The sequence below is a fragment of the Grampus griseus genome (genome assembly GCF_964374135.1).
Source record: "Grampus griseus genome assembly, chromosome: 3".
NCBI classification, from domain to species: Eukaryota; Metazoa; Chordata; class Mammalia; order Artiodactyla; family Delphinidae; genus Grampus; species Grampus griseus.
The window spans coordinates 62,437,684-62,458,370 of NC_139019.1; the positions used below are offsets into that span (position 1 = coordinate 62,437,684).

The 20,687-nt window shown below is 33.7% G+C and overlaps 1 protein-coding gene across 5 annotated transcripts in view; it reads right to left on the bottom strand.

Moving 5' to 3' along the window:
• HOMER1 (homer scaffold protein 1) overlaps positions 1-20,687 on the bottom strand; it is a 125,888-nt gene that overhangs the window by 48,236 nt on the left and 56,965 nt on the right. For all 5 annotated transcript variants that reach the window (XM_082651018.1, XM_082651017.1, XM_082651019.1 and 2 more), the window contains one exon: positions 13,419-13,558. In XM_082651018.1, the coding sequence (XP_082507144.1) occupies positions 13,419-13,558 (140 nt within the window). The remainder of the gene's footprint in view (positions 1-13,418; positions 13,559-20,687) is intronic.

Consider the following 20,687-nt stretch of genomic DNA (forward strand, 5'->3'; position numbering starts at 1 on the left):
AATCAATGCAACATTCCATTCAGTTAAATTATTTACAAGGATGCTCAGTGATAAATCAAATACAACTTCATTATCTTACTTCCATTTTAATACACCTAATATCCATTTATAACTATAGGAAAGCACTTGTAAATTTTAAAATAAAATCTTATGGTTGTAGAAACTACCAACAAAGAGACAGTCAAGAGTTATAAATTCTACACTTTTCTTAGAAACATTTAAAACTTGCCTCACAACATCCCTGTGAGGTGGGGAGTTAAGTGTTGTCATATGACAACAAAAGAAATGGACCAAGAAATGAGTATCAGATTACATGTAGGAAAATAACTACATTAAAGTCTTAATAGAAACAGCATCTATGAACCACTTCTACTTTGAAGTCCAGGAAAATTTGATTGCTTATTTTTTTCACTATCTTTATCAGGAATAATAGCTATTTTAATTTTTAAGAAACAGAAAATTTTCTCCATCAAGGGCTAAGACTTCTGAAAATTAAGTGGAGCAAGTATAATAACATTTTGTCAAAGGAATGAAACACAAGATGCCATGCCAAGTCATTTTTTTTTCTGCTACTCAGAGATATTTTAAATACTATCTAGGCATAGTGAGGAACTGATACATTTCAGTATCTTCCCTATAGGTACTAATTCTTTTGGCTCTTCAAAGTTAAATCTGTGAAGACTGGGTCTTTTTAAAGTGTCATGTTTCTTCCATGTCAGTTACTCTCTCTCGGTCAGGGTCTATTTGCATCTTTTCAATTAGGATAAACTGCAGATCCTCTTCTTCCATGGAAATGGTGACTCCACTACGTTCCAAAACTAGAGGTGGTCACAGAAGTCATCTACCAAGGAAAACTGGTTGTTTCCGCAGTAGGAAAAAAATCCAAACTGGGCGACTGATCTTTTCTGACTTTCAAAAAAAGTAAAAGTACCCTATCCAGCAGGTATAAGGATGTAAGGAAGTAAGGGGTCCAGTTTTTCCATAAAAATAAAAAATGTTCAAACAGAAATTTTTCTTAAAGTGGGAAGCGGGGGAAAGGGAAATGAGTTCATTTAGGTATATGATTTTTCTTCTTTATTGTTTCTGCCCAAGATACCTATTTCTCTCCAAAAAACCAAAATGTAATATATGTCTAGTACTAGTTAAGGGCTTGACATCTAGTAGGTCCCATGGATTGTGAGACCTGTAAGATAAAGTACATCTCCTTTGCTATGGAAACTAAGACTTTCTGACAATATGTAATAATGACAGAATGGCTTAGCTATACCTTTTAAAAGAAGTTGAAAAGGTATGGCTACTATACAATAGCAGTGTTTGTGCACTCAGATAATACCCAATGATGTGTTTCTTCCTGTAATTTAACAAATTACTAATATTCATTCTCTATATCTCTAGAGAAAAAAAAATCTATTATTTCATAGAGCCAGAGAGGCTTCAGGTCGTCTCTTTAATAATAAGTTACCTTGTGAGTAAAGCATACCCTAAAATGATCCAATTACAAAAAATTATTAACCCAAAGGATCATATATACTTTCTAAAGTCACTTTTGCTAACATGCTTTTCCATAAACCTCATGTTATAGACGCCAAAGCAGCTATGAAGGAAATCTCTCTATGGAACTGTGTCTAAGGTTTCATATTAAGTATCATGGAGAAATTTTATTGTAAGATTTTTAAATTAATAAAAAAAACCTTTGGTTCCCCTGGTAAATGACACTAAAAAAATCTGACTAAATTTACCTAGTGACTTAATTTTCTACTTTGTATGGAAAGGCAGGCTTTAAAATGTCCTGCGGCATGATTATAACATGCTTATGTTGCTTAAAGGTTAATGTACAACTATGCTGAAAACTCTTTTAGACTATATGCATCCCGAAACACAACTCCTTTATGGTAAACTAGGTAGAACACTATTGGCGTAAAACAAGTACTGATCACGTAACTGATCATTTAAAATAATCATCAGCTAACATTTCTATAATGCAATAAGGAAAAAATGCAGGATTAGTCTTTTCAAGAGTAATATTTACACTAGAAATCAGAGTTATTTGCAGTGAATAACTTAATATGTGTATTTCTATTCATATTTAATAAGGACATGTTTTATATTCATTGAAATAATGCCATGATTTATCCAGTATCATTTAAAAAAGACTATTTACATTCTTTCTCTTCTTAAAAAAAGGGCATTTTAATCAGTTCTTTTCTCTTAATTAAAAAATATGAAGAAAAAAGTCAACTATATCACTTACAAAATCAGATAAGAAGTAAATGTACCACCATTCCCACTGTCTATAAAAGCTGCTTCACATATTCTGGAGATAAAAAGCTAGAAAACTGGAAGGTTTCATACGTTTAGATAGAAAATCTGAAGCCTAGTGATAAACTTTTAAAAATTAATGACAGTTTTATAAGGAAAATTCTTCCCCTCAAATCGAGTTCTTTTTTTTCCTTTTAAACTATCAAAAATGGTACAAATGAACCTATATACAAAACAGAAACTGAGTCACAGATGTAGAAAACAAACTTATGGTTGCCAAGGGGGGAAGCAGGGGAGGGATAAATTGGGAGATTGGGATGGACATATACACACTACTGTATATAAAATAGATAACTAATAAGAACCTACTGTATAGCACAGGGAACTCTATTCATTACTCTGTAATGACCTATATGGGAATGGAATCTAAAAAAGATTGGATATATGTATATGTATAACTGACTCACTTTGCTGTACAGCAGAAACTAACACAACATTGTAAATCAACTATACTCCAATAAAAAAATTAATTTAAAAAAATTACCTTTTAAGAACAATTCCATGTAAGGAAAGCATATGGTTACATTTGTCAAAGCATAGTTTCCTAAAGCTACCAATTGAGGGGAGGTAATCATTAACCAATCAGAATAAATATTAATGGAAAAAACACTAAAATGCTAGGAATATATGGGAACTTCCTCAACATCATAAGGAGCATCTACGAAAAGCCACAACTAATAGCAAACCTAACAATGAAAGACTGAAAGCTTTCCCCCTAAGATCTGGAACAAGAAGGAGATGTCCACTCTTGTCACTTCTATTCAGCATTGTACTGAAGGTTTTAGACAGGGCAATTAGTCAAGAAAATGAAATAAAAGACATCAAGAATGGAAAGGAAGAAGTAAAATTATCTCTATTTGCGGATGACGTAATTTTGTATACAGAAAATCTTAAGGAAGCTATGAAAAAACTATTAAGACTAATGAGTTTTACAAGTTTATAGGCCACAATATCACTCTACAAAATCAACTGTATTTCTAGATACATCATGACAATTAGAAAATAAGATTAAGAAACAATTCCACTAATAACAGCATCAAAAAGAATGCTTAGGAATAAATTTAACAAAAGAAATGCAAAACTTATACTCTGAAAACTAAACACCATTGAAAGAATTGAAGAGCTAAGTGCGAAAACATCACATGTTCATGAATTGACAGACTTAACATTATTAAGATGGCCATCCAAATTTTTCTACAGATTCAGTGGAGTTCCTATCAGAATCCCAACTGATTTCTTTACAGAAATTCACAAGCTGATCCAAAAATCACATGGAAATCCTAGGGACTCAGGACTGTCAGAATAATCTTAAATCTTAAAAAAGGAAGGATAAAATTGGAGAACTCACATTCCCAATTTCAAAACTTAATACAAAGCTACAATAATGAAGAATGGCATGAGGATAGATCAATGGGATAGAACTGAGAGTTCAGATATAAACATTTATGGTCAACTGATTTTTGACAAGGATGCCAAGAGAACTCAATGGGAAAAGAACAGTCTTTTCAACAAATGATGCTGGGATAACTGGATATCCACATGCAAAAGAATAAAGTTGGGTCTCTATCCTACATCATATACAAAAATACTCAAAATTGGCCAGATCTAAACATAAGAGCTAAAATCACAGAACTCTCAAGGAAAACAGGTGTAAATCTTTGTGCCCATGGATTAGGCAATGGTTTCTTAGATATGACAACAAAAGCACAAGCAACAAAAGAATAAAAAAAAGATAAATGGGACTTAATTAAAATTAACAGCTTTTGTGTTGCAAAGAACACCATCAAGAAAGTGAAAAAGACAACGCACAGAATTGGAGAAAATATCTGCAAATCATTTATCCGATAAGGAGTTAACATCTAGAATATATAAGTAATTACAACTCAACAACAAAGAGACAAACAACCCGATTAAAAATGGGCAAAGGATCTAAGTAGCCACTTCTCTAAAGAAGATATGCAAGTGGACAATAACTAAATGAAAAGATGGTCAACATTAGCCATCAAGGAAATACAAATCAAAACCACAATGAGATACCACATCACACCTATGAAGATGGCTATAATAAAAAAGAGATAATAACGTGTTGATGATGATGTGGAGAAACTGGAACACTTATATACCACTGGTGGGAATTTTAAATGGTGCAGCTGCTTTGCAAAACAGTCTGGCAGTTCCTCCCAAAGGTTAACCATAGAATTACCATATGACCTAGCAGTTCCACTACTAGGTATATACGTGGAGAACTGAAAACTATGTCCACACAAAAACTCGTATACAAATGCTCACAGCAGCATTATTCATAACAATAGTGGAACTTCCAGAAAGTGGAAACAATCCAAATGTTTATCAACTGATGGGTGGGTTAATAGAATATTATTCAGCAATAAAAGGAAATGAAGTATTGACACATTCTACAACATAGATAAAACTTGAAAACACATCCTAAGTAAAAGAAACTAGTCGTAAAAGACCACATATTATGTGATTCCATTTATACACAACATCCAAAACAGACAAATCTGCAGAGACAGAAAGTAGACTAGTGGTTGCCTAGGATTGGGGGAGGCAGCAAGTGTGTGAAGGGAAATAGGGAAGTGACTGCTAACTGGTACAGGCTTTGGGGAGAGGTAATGAAAGTGTTCTAAAATTGACTGTGGTGATGGTTGCAGAAACTCTTGTACAATTTTGGTTGTACCAGATATCACTGAATTATACACTTTAAACAGGTGAATTGTCTAGTATGTGAATCGTATCTCAATAAAACTGTTATTAACAATATTAATGGGAATATTAATAGCTAAGCAGACCCCGTTAGAATTTAAAAGGTAAACTAATTATTCTTTATACCAGTATATTTTTTAGTCCTGCCTAGCATATGGTATGTTTTTGATGCTAATGATCAACTTGCACCGATTTATTTACCCCTTTCTGTCATCTCAGTAGCAGTAAGAGCATACACAGTTTTTTATGCAACACATTTATTCCTTATCTCTTACATGCCTAAATGACTAGAAACAATATGGGCTACCAAGAAATACTGGTACCAATATAATTCTAATATTGTACCAATACAACTCAACAAGGCTTAGCCGAAAGCTAAGACTCTAGCAGGGGAATTTGGCAAGTGGTGCTAAATATGCGTTCAACAATGATTAAAAACTGAGACGTCGAGTATCGGAAAGGTCATACAGAAAACAAACCCTCTTAAGGGTTTAGTAGAAGGAGAGCTGCCACAACCAGGATGGACCCTAATGACCACTGACTCTGGAGTCCTTTCTGGTCTTACCTAGCCATCAGCAAACAGTGATGCTGAATACCTCCTTCCCTGGACTTGCTTCCATTTCTGTAAAATGAAGTAGCTGGACTATTAATAGTGGAGGTTCCTTCTATATCCAAAGTTCTAATATCAACAATTAGACTTCAATTTAGGCCAGCGTCAAAAAGATTAACTATTTTGTCTACAATGAATATACAGCTAATCTAAACTGTTAAAGGAAAATGGCAAACTGATAAACAAAAGTAAAATTTACACGTATTTCAATGGTTTAGTTGTATTCACATTTTACATACTCTACGAGGAAGACAGTCCCTGGAACAGGACTACTTTCAATACGTTTCACTGAATTACTTGTCAGCTTATTTCCTTGTGAAATGTATTATCCCACAAAGCAAGAGCTGGTCTCCATCTTCACTTTTGCCAAATGTACATAGTACAATTCTCAATTTCAAGAAATCTGTAGTCCCTAAATTCACTTATTTGAGTCAAATAGTACGTACTTGTGCTGAACTTTATAAGAGATGATATTTTTAAAAACACAGTTTGCTTCTAACTGGTTTTAAAAACACAGAATATAAATACTGCCTAATTTCACAGAAACTACATCATTGAATTACTCTGTACTGCTTCTGAAATAAAAATTATTCTCAAGAAAGGGATGAAAAATGATTCCATTACACTGAAAATGCACATTTTAGTATCTTTCACATTATTAGGTACTTAATAACACTGTTATTATTTATAACACTATCTTTAACATTTCTTTACACAAACTACGAAATTTTGAAGAAAATTAGACGAAGTCAGTTAAACTCAAGTCTTAAGTTTGACAAGAGTGACTGCTTTTCAAAGAATATAACTAGTTTTACATTTTACCTTCAAGGTCTTATGAAACTGTAGGTGTAACTTTAGCTGACTGAAGCACCGTACCAAGGGCATTCAGAGTATATACTCAATTTCTGTGAGGGAAATTGTTTCCTTCGTATGTTTAATGAATGTCTACTGTACTAAGCACCGGTGATACAAATGAATAAAGCACAATCCTTGTTCCAGGAGACACTGAAAAGCTAATGTTAACCTGTATATGTTGGTTTAGAGGCAAAAGGGATTTAATAGAGGAGACATAATTCAGTCTGAGGACATGAAAGAGAGCTTACTGGAGGAGATGATGCTGGACCTTATGAGGATATACCAGGGTTCACCAGTTGGTGATCAAGTTAGAGGGGCAGAGGTGGGTTGCAAGGAAGTATGGTGTGTGTGTGTGTGTGTGTGTGTGTGTGTGTGTGTGTGTATGTAGCGACTCTAAAGAGAAGGGAGAATGTTGCAAAAACGAGGGAGCAAAGACTTGCAGATGAGCAATAGCATGGTTGCTTGGTTGTAAGTAGTTACAAGCAAATGCAAGTAACTACTACAGAATCACAAAGTGATGAGTCTGGGGAAGCCTCATCTGATGATCATGGATTAGTCTACATACATCATGCCACTGAAATATTTTAAGGAGAAAAGTGACATGGTCAGATTTTTGTGTTTGAGAGTAGTAATAACACCTATCAGAGTAATATGTCAACAAAGAGCAAATATCCAGGATTCCAAATTTGCAAATCATATCCTCCCAAATACCACCACCAAGAATTTAATAATCATGCCAACGGATATTACTAGCTGGGAATTTGCTTAAAATCCTTACCTTGGGCTAAACCATATGTAAATCACAAAGATTTCTTTTGAAAGTCTAAGCTAGAAACCAGATGGGTCATCGAATCCTCATCTCTCTGTTTGGCCTTATTTTTTAAAAACTTTAGTATCTCCAGATGAACCGTGTACATTCCACCTTACCACAGACCTCACAATTCCATATCGTCATACACATCACAAACTTCACACATTTATGTGACTTGCTTGGCCTCTGCCTACATTCACTATTTCATCTTGTCCCTTACTATTCTAGTAAGAGGAAAGATAGAAAGCCAAATCCAAAGGAAGAGTATTTTTCCCTAAGTCCTAGAGCAGAACTGTTATCACACACCTCCCTTCCAATGGAAGCCCCACTATGGTCTTCTAAGAACAAAAATGGAAGGAAAAAAGAATTCTTAGAAGCCCTCCACGGGAAAAAGGTCATAATTTACCTAAGATCAATCTGTTCCACTGTGAATGATCACACCTCTAACTTCAAGCCAATCATCCTGAAAATAGAAACTAACAATCACTAGGGATGGACTGGTGAAAATTCTTCCCATTAATTACAACGGTAAGGCAGAGAAGAAGAAGGGCAAGGGAACGATCCCTATTGAAGGTGGGTTAGTAATGTCCTTATCTCATACGAATAGTATTTTTCTTCTTGCAAACAATCCATATTAAGTGATAATTCCCAACAAAATGCATTAGCAAATTTTTATATTTTCTTCAACATCTTTTAGAAGATATTAAAATAGAATAAAAATTAGTTCTTAAAAACTTAAGATAGGAAATTTAAGTATACATACCTAAAAACCTAATAAACAGTCTTGGTCACTAAACTGTATTTTTTCCTGTGCCTTATTCAAAAATACATGAATTGCTTCTTAGTTCCCAGAAAATGCAGACCTATATATACTGCCAAATTACCACAGCACCTCTTACAAAATGCTATCTGTTCACAATTATGGTACAGGAAATTCTGACATCTCCAAATTGTTTAGTTGCGATCTCTCACAAATTGTCTTGGCCTTCAAATTAATTTTTTAAAACTAATTCTAATTTTGAGGTTCAATGGTAGAGGAATAACAATATTCAAGTCAATTGTAACTAATAATAAGGGGAATCCTACAAGTTAAATTTTTCATCTGCAATTTTATTAATGATAAGGCACTTCTTGTGAAATCAACCCCCAGCTTTATACACAGTTTTATTCAAACAAGAGTTATCCACAGAAATTATTTATATTTTACTTCATAACTATAATCTTATAAGTTTTGCTTACTATCCATAAAAAAGAGAGACAAATGGCACAGCTGTGGAGAATATAGTACCCCAGAGCTCTTAATAGTCATTCAGTTTTTTCCTGTTTGTATCATCTTCAAAGCACGTACAAAATATATTTGATTCAAGATAAAACACTGCTTGTTTTTTTAACATATAACTAAAATGGTGTGTATATTTTCCAATGAAACTTAGTTTTTGAGATTACAAAAGTCCCTAGACACAGTTTTAAAGTAGTAGCTTTTGGAAGCTCTGATAATAAATGAAGAAATTAATCTATTAAATACAAATGGAATAAACCCACCCAGATTACGGTAAAATTGTAGTTATACTGCTTTAAAGCAAAATCAACCTACTAAGGAGTGATGATTCTACACATATCCTTTAATGAATATCTGTTGGAAACACACAAAGTGACAGAAAAAAAAATCTCTTTAACAGAATAGAAGATACATGCAGAAACCCCAAAATGCATAAATTCTAGCAGCACCATGAGAATACATTATCTAAACATTAGAAGAATTTAAATATAATTAGTGCTCAAAACAGCCTATTTTCCATTAAGATAATCAAACTTTTGAAAATTTATCAGTACAAAAATAGCTTCACGAACTACTGCTGTATACACATATCTGCTTTCAACTCTCAAAAATAGGATACCAGCAGTTATTTATCAATATATCACTATATATCTGAGGATCATATATTCACAATGAACAAAATAAAAAGTTTCAGTTTTCAGTATTATATTTCAGTATTACATTCTGACAGCGCTGGGAAACTATAAAATTAACTATTTCCAAGAGAATTTTAGATAGTTTTAAATCTTTTTTAAAAATCCTAGAATTCATTAAGAAATAACAAGTAAATTCCAGACAGCTGATGCTATGAAGCAAATCCCTCCTGGAATCAGAGTACAAAACTTTCCTCCATATATATATAAATACTATATTTATATATATAGTATAGTATATAGTAGTTATTTTATTTCGTATATAGATGACCCTTGAACAATGCAGGGAGTTAGGGGTGCCAACCCTCCGTGCAGACAAAAAGCCATGCATAACTTTACAGGTAGTCCTCTGCATCCGTGGTTCCACATCCACAGATTCAACCAACTGCGGATTCTGTAATACTGTAATATTTACTATCGAAAGAAATCCACTCATGAGTGGACCCTCGCAATTCAAACCTGTGTTGTTCAAGGGTCAACCATATAGCTAATCTAAGGCTACAGTCTCAAAGGATGCCCTGAATACTTCAGTAGGTCAGAGTGTACACCTGTTCAGTCCCAAAAGGATATTATCATTTAGGTTAAAAAAATATTTTTTAAGAAAAAATAGCAAGTTAGATAAAATTTATTACCATTTCCCCAAAGAAATTAGTAAACATTTTCATCCTCATAATCTTCCTATTTTACACATCTCTAGACTTTTAAAAGCATTTAAATAAATATACTAAAAAAGTGTTAATTTATCTAAACTTATTCAATGAGAATGTTTTTGCATAGTTTATAACAAGGACACAACACAGTACTATATAGCACTTGACTTAAGCATTGAGCAGTCCATACATTTTACAATTTAGTTCAGCAGTGTAATTTTTAAAAAAACAAAGAAAAGAGTAAATAAAGGTAACTCTATAATGCCAGTGAGTTAGATGGAATATAAAAAGTTGTACTAGCTTAGTAAATAAGTTTTTTAAAAGTTCAAAAGTAATTTTAAAAAAGTATTTGTGGATGAAATTATATGTCTGGAATTTGCTCTAAAAATAATACAAAAGTGGAAGAGTGGGTAGGATTAGAAAAGAAACAAGCCTGGCCATTTTTTCCTAAATGTTGAAGCTGGGAGACGTGCTCATGGGAGTTCACTGTAGTGTTATCTCTTTCAAATATACTTGAAAATTTGTGTTAGTTTAAAGACTAACAAACAAATCTTGCTTTTCTCTTTAAAGTTAAGTAATACTTTTTAAAAAATAAATAAAGTTTACAGAGAGTAAATAAACTATAAACACATTACTAAATTTTCAGGACCAAATGAAAATCAGGGTTTCCTTTTGTTATGTTAATTAATGAATTAATAAGATTTAGGTATACAATTTAAATTTTAAGAAGAGCACAAGCTGGCTTGCTAAGTAGCTATTACTACAATCAACTCAATCAACTTGACTGACTAGATCATTGTTCCCTATATCCTTCCACCTTTAAAAGAAAAAACAAAAAACACAGATATTCTAGTGATTTTGCTCCTAATTTAGCAATAAAATGGTATCAACCAGAACAGAGGAATGTTGGCAAAGTATCTTTTTTCCTATTCATTCTTTTCTGTTGAAATAAGTACTAAGGAAGAAAGACAAAAATAAATAGTATAAGTAAGCCTTAAAAACATAGATTTTAAATGTTCTCTGCCATGGGAAAAAAGGATAGTGTATCAAGTTTAAACATTTGTGAGTTTCAGATTTGAATAGAAATTATTTTAATATTCTTTGTGTCTCTCATTAATGAAACACTGATCTTATTTCTATATAGTTCTCCCAAAATAGAAACAGTTATTAACTTCCTGACACAACAATGTGCTTGTTTTGGGGATTAGACTAAAATGCACTATTAACTAACTGGCAGTACATAGTAGGGTCAAAAGAGCTGAGCTGTAGTTCTAAAGCTGTTACTAATGAACTGTATGACCTAGGACAAATCACCTAACTTCTGGGATGTGTCAAAGGCCCATGCTTTCAAACTTTGACGTTTTACCCTATAATCCAGCCCACACTTAAATATGTATGTTACTGAAACACAATTTCATCTCTTAATGTGGGTTTTATCCTGGTGTTACTTATTTCATTTTATTTTTCATTTTTTCAGAATGCCATGAATAACCTAAGTTGATTTCAAACCACTGCAGTTTGAAAAATCCTAGATTACACCATCTCTGAGGTCCCCTCTGTTATTTTGAGGTTCTAACATTAGCTGTAAAATACTCAATTTTCTATCTCAGGTAGAAATCTTAATTTCAATCAAGTAACAAGGAGAATATTCATTGATACTGATTGATGTAAAAACAAGTTCAGAGAATAAGTCTTCTAAAATCCTATGCTGAAGTGTTTTTTAAATAATAAGAAAACTATAAGATTATATAATGCCTTTAACATAATTAAAAGCTTAAATTGACCTGTTAAATTTCATTTTCAGAACTCAAATATCTCCCTGGCTAATCTACATATTCCAGTAGTCAAAGAAGCTGTACCTCACATCAAAGAAAGTAAACTCCTATTTGACTCCCCAAAACAGAGAAAATCAATAGATGACCAATCACAGTTAATAACTCCAAACACTAAGGATTAGCAAAATAATAAACACTCAGAAAATTTTAGGTACATAAAGTAAACTAGAAATAGCTTTTACAAATGATAAATACAAAAGTTCTTATTTCATAATGCTACAGTATCCAATGCACGTCTTGTTTAAGTGTTAGCCAAAGAAATCAAGTTTATAATTATGTTCAGTGTAGTTACATCTATTTATTAATTGGACGTGTTAAATATAATAGGAAAGAAATTTTTGCTTCCATCAACACAAATATTTTTAAAACTGCATATGAATCACATTGCTCTTTAGTAGTAATTGCGTATTTTAAAAACCAGTATGGTTTACAAATCAATGTAAACATATAGTCTTCAGATTGGAAGAACCAAAAATGTTCATGTGTTCAGTCATTTTTTAGCTATAGAAAAGAGAATACACTTATACTGCAATAGTTAAAGCATTACCTCTATGAAAATTCTAAAATATGCCTAACCCTTTTATGCAAAATTATTACCATTTTTAGGAACATATTAGAATAGCCTCATAGTCAGAGTTTTTCCCCATTCATTCCTAAAAAACTCTTTAACAAATTCCTTCTTCTTCCTCAGCTTGACTATGAGGTCCCTCAATGTGAGTCTCTAATAAGATTAGTCCTATGCCCCTAATATTCAACCAATAAAATCAAAATTAAAATTCTCATGAAAAAGACAGTTTGGAATATCTCACTTCACAATTCTTCTGAATATGCTAAAGAATTTGATCTTTTTGAACTGGTCCAAAGAGATGCACAACAAAGGAAAACTTTTTTCTGAATTTTAATTAAAATTATCTAGGTCAAAAGTTTCCAAAGAAGGATAAAAATTAACTTTAAGACAATGACTGAGAGGTATTTGTTTACATTTACAGTTTCACAGACCTCCTTACATCCTAAAAATACCACAATATGGCCAATAATTAATGTAACTGGTTTTGAACATATTTAGGATAAAGTGCATCTTTTTAAAGTATCAAATTCTTTAAAATTCAGAAGCATGTGAAGATTTATCTCCTGTTAGTTGGTGTGCAAAAATGAACCTGACATTAACATTAACAGGTCCATGCTGGAAGTTACACCAATAACTTGTCTTCTTCTTTGAAATAATACAGTGAGATTACCTCTAAGACTGGCAAAGCTTAATTTCAGAATAGGAAACCTATTTTTTTAAAAAAATTTTTATAACCCTCAAGAACATACATGAAAATGGAAACCAGGTTAACAGAGAGGGCTTTTTAGGAGCTGGGTTAAGAAATAAGTAAAAGAGATTTGCAATATGTTGTTTCACTGAAAAACAATTTGTACTATAATTAGCTCAGTAGCCCTTTTTCTACAAAGGTAATGGAAATGTCCACTCCAGTCCATCTAAGCAACTATAAATTATTAAAACTTTCCTGAGGTTAACAGTTAAAAAAAAAGTCTGACCTGGAATTTTCACTCAGGGTTGTAACTTTGCAAGATTTATCTGAAACCAAGTAAGTTTCTACACATTTTACTTAATCATGATGGTTGAATTGAATTTGTACCTATGTGAAAATGGCAATGCATTCTGAGTCGGTTCAGGCCTTGGCTCTGAGTTCTGGGTCACATCAGGTGTTCTTTCATCATCTGTCCCATTGATACTTTCTGGTGTTAAAGGAGACTGAAGATCCCCTCCTGCTGATTCCTTTAAAAAAAAAAAAAAAAGGGAGTGGGGATAAAAAAGTGTTACACTTTTGTTAAAATACACAAGATCATCTAAAAGTTAAAACTGACTCTGATGTATGCTTACTTATGAAATATAGTTATTTCAATTGAAATTGGAGTCAAAGACGTAAAAATGAAATTTGAAGGAAAAAAAATTTTAAACCAAAGCAACGCACAAGAAAACTGAAACAATACAATTTAAAAATGTAAACATAACACAATTTAGAAATGTAGTTTCAAAGAACTGAAAAACTTTTAGGTTATATAAGCAATTAATTGGTTAAAAGAAGATATTCAACTAATTACTTAAGAAGAAAAAGAAGATGGGACAAAAATGCAAGAAGATTTTATTTTTTATTTGGGAGGGTAGGAAGAGAAAGGGAACGAAATCTTCAACAAGTCAATTTTTTTGATCTGCCATAGCTTTCAATTCCAAGAGACATTTAGAAAAGTAACTGGAAATATTTCTATAGCACATTATATATAATGTATTTCAGCTTTTCTTGCCTGCTACTCATAATGAAATTATTTCTCTTTGCAATATTTCCTGTTTTATTTCTATCAAGGTAAATTTAGTTTATCCCACTGGAAAATAGATGGGATTTAAAACAAAGGTCACCCTGACACCTACTCTTATGACTGCCATCATCAGATTATCTAAATTTGATATTAGAAGTCAGAATGAGGGGTCATTTGATAACCCTGGTAACCAGGGGTGGTCCTAGCACCAGACTCTTAAAGAGCAGCTTGACAGACCCCTTGCAATCTCTGACCAATAAAACTTCACAATAAAACATCAGTGTCCAACAGGGGAGTAGTTGGGGATAGTCATAATTTGTCAACTTGAAAGAATATAAGATTTCCTCTCAAATAAAAATAAGAATATGTGTAATATAGGAAAATGCTTATAACTAGAAAAAAGAACAATATAAGGAGATATCTAGATTATGATAATTTATATATTTTACATAAAAATTATTGCACGTGAAGAAGCACCAGAAAGAAATATGGAAAATATTGATATTAATGGGGTGAGACCAACTTCCTTTTTTGGGGCTTCTGGTTTTATATTGCTGTATGTGTTTTATTTTACATTTAAATATTTTAACTAATAGTACCATAGTGCTATAAATTATACAAGCTATCAAAGATCAAAAGACTAGTTTCTTGATTCCACATCCTCACTTAACTATTTTTCAATTATTAATGGAATCTCTAGTTTGACCTTTAATTTCATTCTTTTAAAATCTTTCCTCTGGGGCTTCCCTGGTGGCGCAGTGGTTGAGAGTCCGCCTACCGATGCAGGGGACACGGGTTCGTGCCCCGGTCCGGGAAGATCCCACATGCCGCGGAGCGGCTGGGCCCGTGAGCCATGGCCGCTGAGCCTGTGCATCCGGAGCCTGTGCTCCGCAACGGGAGAGGCCACAACAGTGAGAGGCCCACGTATTGGGGAAAAAAAAAAAAAAAAAAAAAAAACTTTCCTCTGAATCTACTGTTTCTATTAACTGAGAGTCAGTGTATGAATAGTTTGTAGTATACTGTGAAAACATGAAATTTTGTTTTACAACAAAGTCAAATCCTACTGAGGGAACAGTATCCAAAATGACTATCTCTAGATCAATTATGGACCATGTCAATTAGCCTGAAAAAGTTTAAGCAGCCAGTAAGAGACCATGAGGTATTCATATTTGGTTTCAATAAATTGGGAAAATTTTTCTCCAAGAAAGGCCAAACTAAAATAATCAAGGTTGACTGTCCAATCAACTAAACAGTAAGTTGGCCAAGACCTAATTCAGTGGAAATGATAACAGAAAAAATTACCTTGTTAACCTGAAAGGGCATAACCAGTATTAGCAACTAAGGATTTGTTAGATTTGGTTGATAAGAGTGTGAGGGCCAAAAGTAGATTAGGATTAAAAGAAAGTCAGAGGAGGAGTAGTGTGATTTCTGGTTCTTATTACCTTCTGGGGTGAAATAAGAAAGATTATGAGGCATGGGTGTTGGGAGGCTATAACTGTTGATGATACTGAAGTAGACTCTTCTTAGAGACAAGCTAAGAAGGAGAGAAGGAAGAAAGGGATAGAGGTTGCAACAATTCCAGCATCTCAACAGAGCAAGATTTTCTTCTGAAATCTCGATTATTAGCTATATTTAACAAAAGGCATATTGAAATTACCCTAGACACTATACCTAAAATGAAAACAAAAGCCCAAAGCATATTTCATTTTCAAGGATGTTTAAAAAAAATTAACATTTGCTCAAGAGAACAAGAAATAGTTCCAACAGTACATAAGGGAAATGAAACTCCTTTGCCTTCTAACTATTCCAACTAGGTAGCCGCACAGGTAGCCAAAAGTGTTGTGTGAAACCTTCTAGAAATTTTACATAGGCTAAAAATAGCACTGCGAAACTAGTTTTATTTAACATATTCCAAACATCTAGTTGTTTTTTAGTTAAAATTTTGTGTAATTTCCTAAACATTCCCCTTTAGTTATTCCTTAAAGACCCTAACTTTCATAAAACCTGCATTTTATATCTTTAAATCAAACATTAAAATAAAAAGCATGGAGGTATATCTGTTAGACTACAAACTTTTGAGAAAGTAGGATAATTCCTCTTTAGAAAGAGATTCCTAAACTAATATGGCTAGCCACTTCTATGGTAAATGTTTAAGGAAAAAATTATCAAATAATATATTCTTTGATCACAGTTGATAAAAAAATTAAAAGTGTAAAATATAAATAAAAACAGATTTAATCAACTTCTATCACCTCTCCATCCTTATTTTGAGAAAATAAAATTCACATCTCACTGTTTCTGGGAAATTTCCCTCACACCCCACACCAAAACAAATAATCTGAAAAAGAAAAATAACAGTCAAATTGAAAAAAAAGTTTGCATATTAAAATATGAGAGAGTATCAAGGAAGCCAAAACTAACACATGTGACCACACTATAAAAAAGGAATCTGAGCAATGATGTAAGATTCAGAAAGTGCTAAAGAATTCTCTCTACTCATTTATGAAGTGGCAAGAAAGTCCTCCTGCAAAAAGCAAAAAGCTCCAGAAATATCTTGAATCACATGGAAAAGAAAGCAGGTTGGCCCTCACTCCAGGCCAGGCCTTCAGGGTGGTGTCACCAGTCTACTCTCAGGTGTATGTGCCATAGAAGGAGGATGGGGTGTCAAGGGTTAGCTCTACTTAAAGAAAAAAAACTCAGGAAATTGCGGACGATCAATTACTGGTATGATTTATGTAAGAAAGATTAACAATCAAAGAAAAGCCTTCAGCTTTAAATCAAAATACTAGTGAACAAATGAAACATAATATTATTGAATTTTAATTTATAAATGTAAAAGAATCTTTTTTTAAAAAAAGTCTTTACATTAACTGACTTTTTTTTTTTTAAAGATCTTTTTGTTTTAATTTTTTTTGCTGTGTTTCTGTGCAAGGGCTTTCTCTAGTTGTGGCAAGCAGGGGCCACTCTTCATTGCGGTGCACGGGCCTCTCAACTGACTTTTTAGATTAACTCATCAATTACTGGCTTTGATTCCAACAGATAAGAGGGCTTATGCTGTACAACCTCCTATCCTCCCAACCTGTCCCACCCCCTTTCCACCTGCTCTTCAACCTCATCAGGACTTACATCCTCTTGGCCCTCTGCTATTATGCTAGTTGTCAGGCTCAACCTGGCTTTATTTCTCTCCATACCCAGCCTGCAATAGAAAGTCAATCATCTCAATTATATTCTCAGTAGCATCATCCCAACTTCCGGGCTTCCTTACCTACCACAACACCCATCTTGCCAATTTCTAATTCATATCATCATTCCCTATTCTCATGTGCCCAAGCTACCAAATGCTATGGGAGAAAATACGTTAAATATGCTGGTTAGTGTCATGAAAATAATTTTGAGCTCTGACTTCAATTATGCTCTTGAAGTGATGAGTATTCTTTAATTTTACTTATTCCCACTTGACTCTTCTTTTTCTTTACCTAACAGCAATCTCAAACCTCTGTTCAAGCTTTCTCTTGTTCGGTTGTCCTTCCTCTCAGAGAATGATCTAACTCTTCCAGAAAAAATGGAAATAAATTGGCATAGACTTCCTCGATCTCACACCTATCTGCATCTAAATCTGTTTTTATCCTTCCTTCCTATCTCAAATAAAGTAGCTAATTTGTTTCCACCCTTCCCTCTCACATTACCCTCTTCTGCACAATGCTCCATCAATGATCCCTTCCTTCTCGTCTCTTTTTCCTTCTCTAACTCCTTCCTTCCATTTAAGAACACATTCCAGTCACCCCCACACATACATTCCAGAAAAAAAATTCTTAGCTCCATATCCTCCTGAGATTATCACGCTAACCCTTTTTCTCCTCATACAAGAGAACCAAATATTTGTTACCTTATTCTTATTACTAAGCATTTTGGCCTCAAGAATAACCTGAAGTCACTAACTATCTCCTTTCATTCTACAAAGTGCTTCACATTGCCCTTCCTTCCCAACAGTCCCTGTATTTACAAGTGGACTCCACTTTGTTAGGTTGAAAGTCCTCTTAAAGTCTCAACCTAGTGGAACTCTGCTCCCTGCACTGCAAAGTCATTGTCTCCAACTTAAAATGCTCTTCTCTTGACTTTTGTGCTAACATTCTCTGCTGGTTCATTTCCTACTTCTGTGTTTTTCCCTATATCTCCCTCAAATTCCTTAAGTGACCATCTTTTTTTTTTTAATTAATTAATTAATTTTTATTTTTGGCTGTGTTGGGTCTTTGTTGGGGGGGTGCACGTGGGCTTTCTCTAGTTGCGGGGAGCGGGTACTATTCTTCGTTGTGGTGCACAGGCTTCTCATTGAAGTGGCTTCTCTTGTTGCGGAGCACAGGCTCTAGGTGCATGGGCTTCAGTAGTTGGGGCTCGCGGGCTCTCGAGCGCAGGCTCAGTAGTTGTGGCGCACGGGCTTAGTTGCTCCGCGGCATGTGGAATCCTCCCGGACCAGGGCTTGAAACCGTGTCCCCTGCATTGGCAAGCGGATTCTTAACCACTGTGCCACCAGGGAAGTCCCTTTAAGTGACAATCTTTAAGTGACAATTTTTGACCCTTGTCTCTCCTGTCTTTCCATCCTATTTTTTTCTGGATGATATCATTCTCACCTACAGCTTTAACTATTACTCATTTGTTGATGATTCTTGAGACTTAGTTCCAATTCCAAATTTCTAACTACACACTATTCACCTGTATGTCCAATAGGATTGAAATTCATTCTCTGAAGTAGATATCCTCCTTTGAAGTTCACGCTACAAACCAAGAATAGAAGTTTCAGAAACATCTAACGTAATATCTTACTTTACCATTCTCCCTTGCCCTCACTATTTCCTCAATTCTTACATTTCCTCCAAGTTCAGTCAAGTTCACTATTATGTCTATTCCCTCCCTCTCTATTTTCACTGCCAATAACTAGTAGGTAAACCCAATAGAGAAACAGATAAATACTCCATTGGGACAAGTAACAGGATTAAAGACACATATCTCCACTGCCCTTACTTTGGAGAGCAAAAAAAATATCCAGAGAACTCTAGTGAACCTTTCCTGAAGTTGTAAAACTTGTTCTCGTGGTATTTGGTTCAGTAAAACCACACTTGTCATATGATACTAAGAAGGCATCATATTAATGTATAGGCATTCACTAATTCTAATGGTATATTTGTGGGCTAGATATATAAATAATATAGTTTACGATAGTAACAGTTGGCTACTGCAGACCACTTTTCAAAAAATCCATTTATAGCAGGAAAATCTAAAACATTCGAGATTTACTGCACTTGAAATGTCCTTAGAAATGATATAGTTCAAACCTCTGACCTTACAGATTCAAGAACCATGGCCAAAGAGATCAACTGACTTTCACAGGATCAAACAGCTAGTCACAGAGAGCCTAATAATCACTTACAATAAACCAGTGCCATTGGGTAAATATAATTTATCGTTAAAATGAACATTTTAAAAATTATGGTATTTATAACAAAGCTAAATAAACTTTATTTTTCTCTGAATACACACATTCACACACACATATAATCCGTTTTTTCTATAAAGTGAATTCTAAAAAATCTTGAGGAAGAGGTTTAGACATATTAAATATAAATCAAGGTAGCTACTACAATATATTTAATGCTATACAACCTGATATCTTAAATGGAAAAAAAAAGCCCATGAATATTCTTTGGCTTCAAACAAGTGATGGAGTAAATAGATTTTACTCAATTTAAAAGTCTTAGTCAACTGAAGCTAAAAATTATTTTTTTTCTAAACTCCAATGAAGAAAAATGTGGATTAAATGATCATATAGCCCCTTTTTCTTCAATGCATATTCTGAGGAAAGTGCCTAACAAGTTAACTGAAATACAGTATTTTTAAAACTGTGAACTATGTAAGAAATTTCAAGTTTAAAGTCAATCATCTCTCTTGATTTTATATCAAATTGACTATTTAAAATATTCCCATGGAAACATGAGAACATAAGATCTCCAACAGAGGAAAAGTTCTAAATTAATGTCTGTTATTTAAAGAGAGATGGGAAAGAAACTGACAACTAATATGTGATTCAAAGCATTCCTAGAGATGTTACCTTGATGAAGACAACATGAAGATTATCTGATATGACCACATATTTATATCAAGTATACAACCTTAGCTCAAGAGTCTAAGAGGGAATTGGCCAACTTTGTTCTAAACGCCAGACTCCTTTCATCACAAGCCTTTAGGGAGATGGAATGGTTTGTCTACAGCACTACTTCTCAAAGTCTGATTCCCCAGATCAACAGCCATCAGCATCTCTTGGAAACCTGTTAGAAATGCAAATTCTCAGGTCCCACCTCAGCCCTTCTAAATCAGAAATGCTAAGGTTGGGACTCAGCAATTTGTGTTTTAACATGTCTTCCAGGGGCTTCTGATATAGGCTTTATTCAATTAAGGCATCTGTATTTTTCTAAATAACTATGTCAAGGCTTTACATCATCATCTTCACCATTACAGCCACATTGGAAACTCAGCTGTTAACATTTATTAAGCCTTTACTATATGCTAAGCACTTTGTAATCCTTATTTAATTCTCA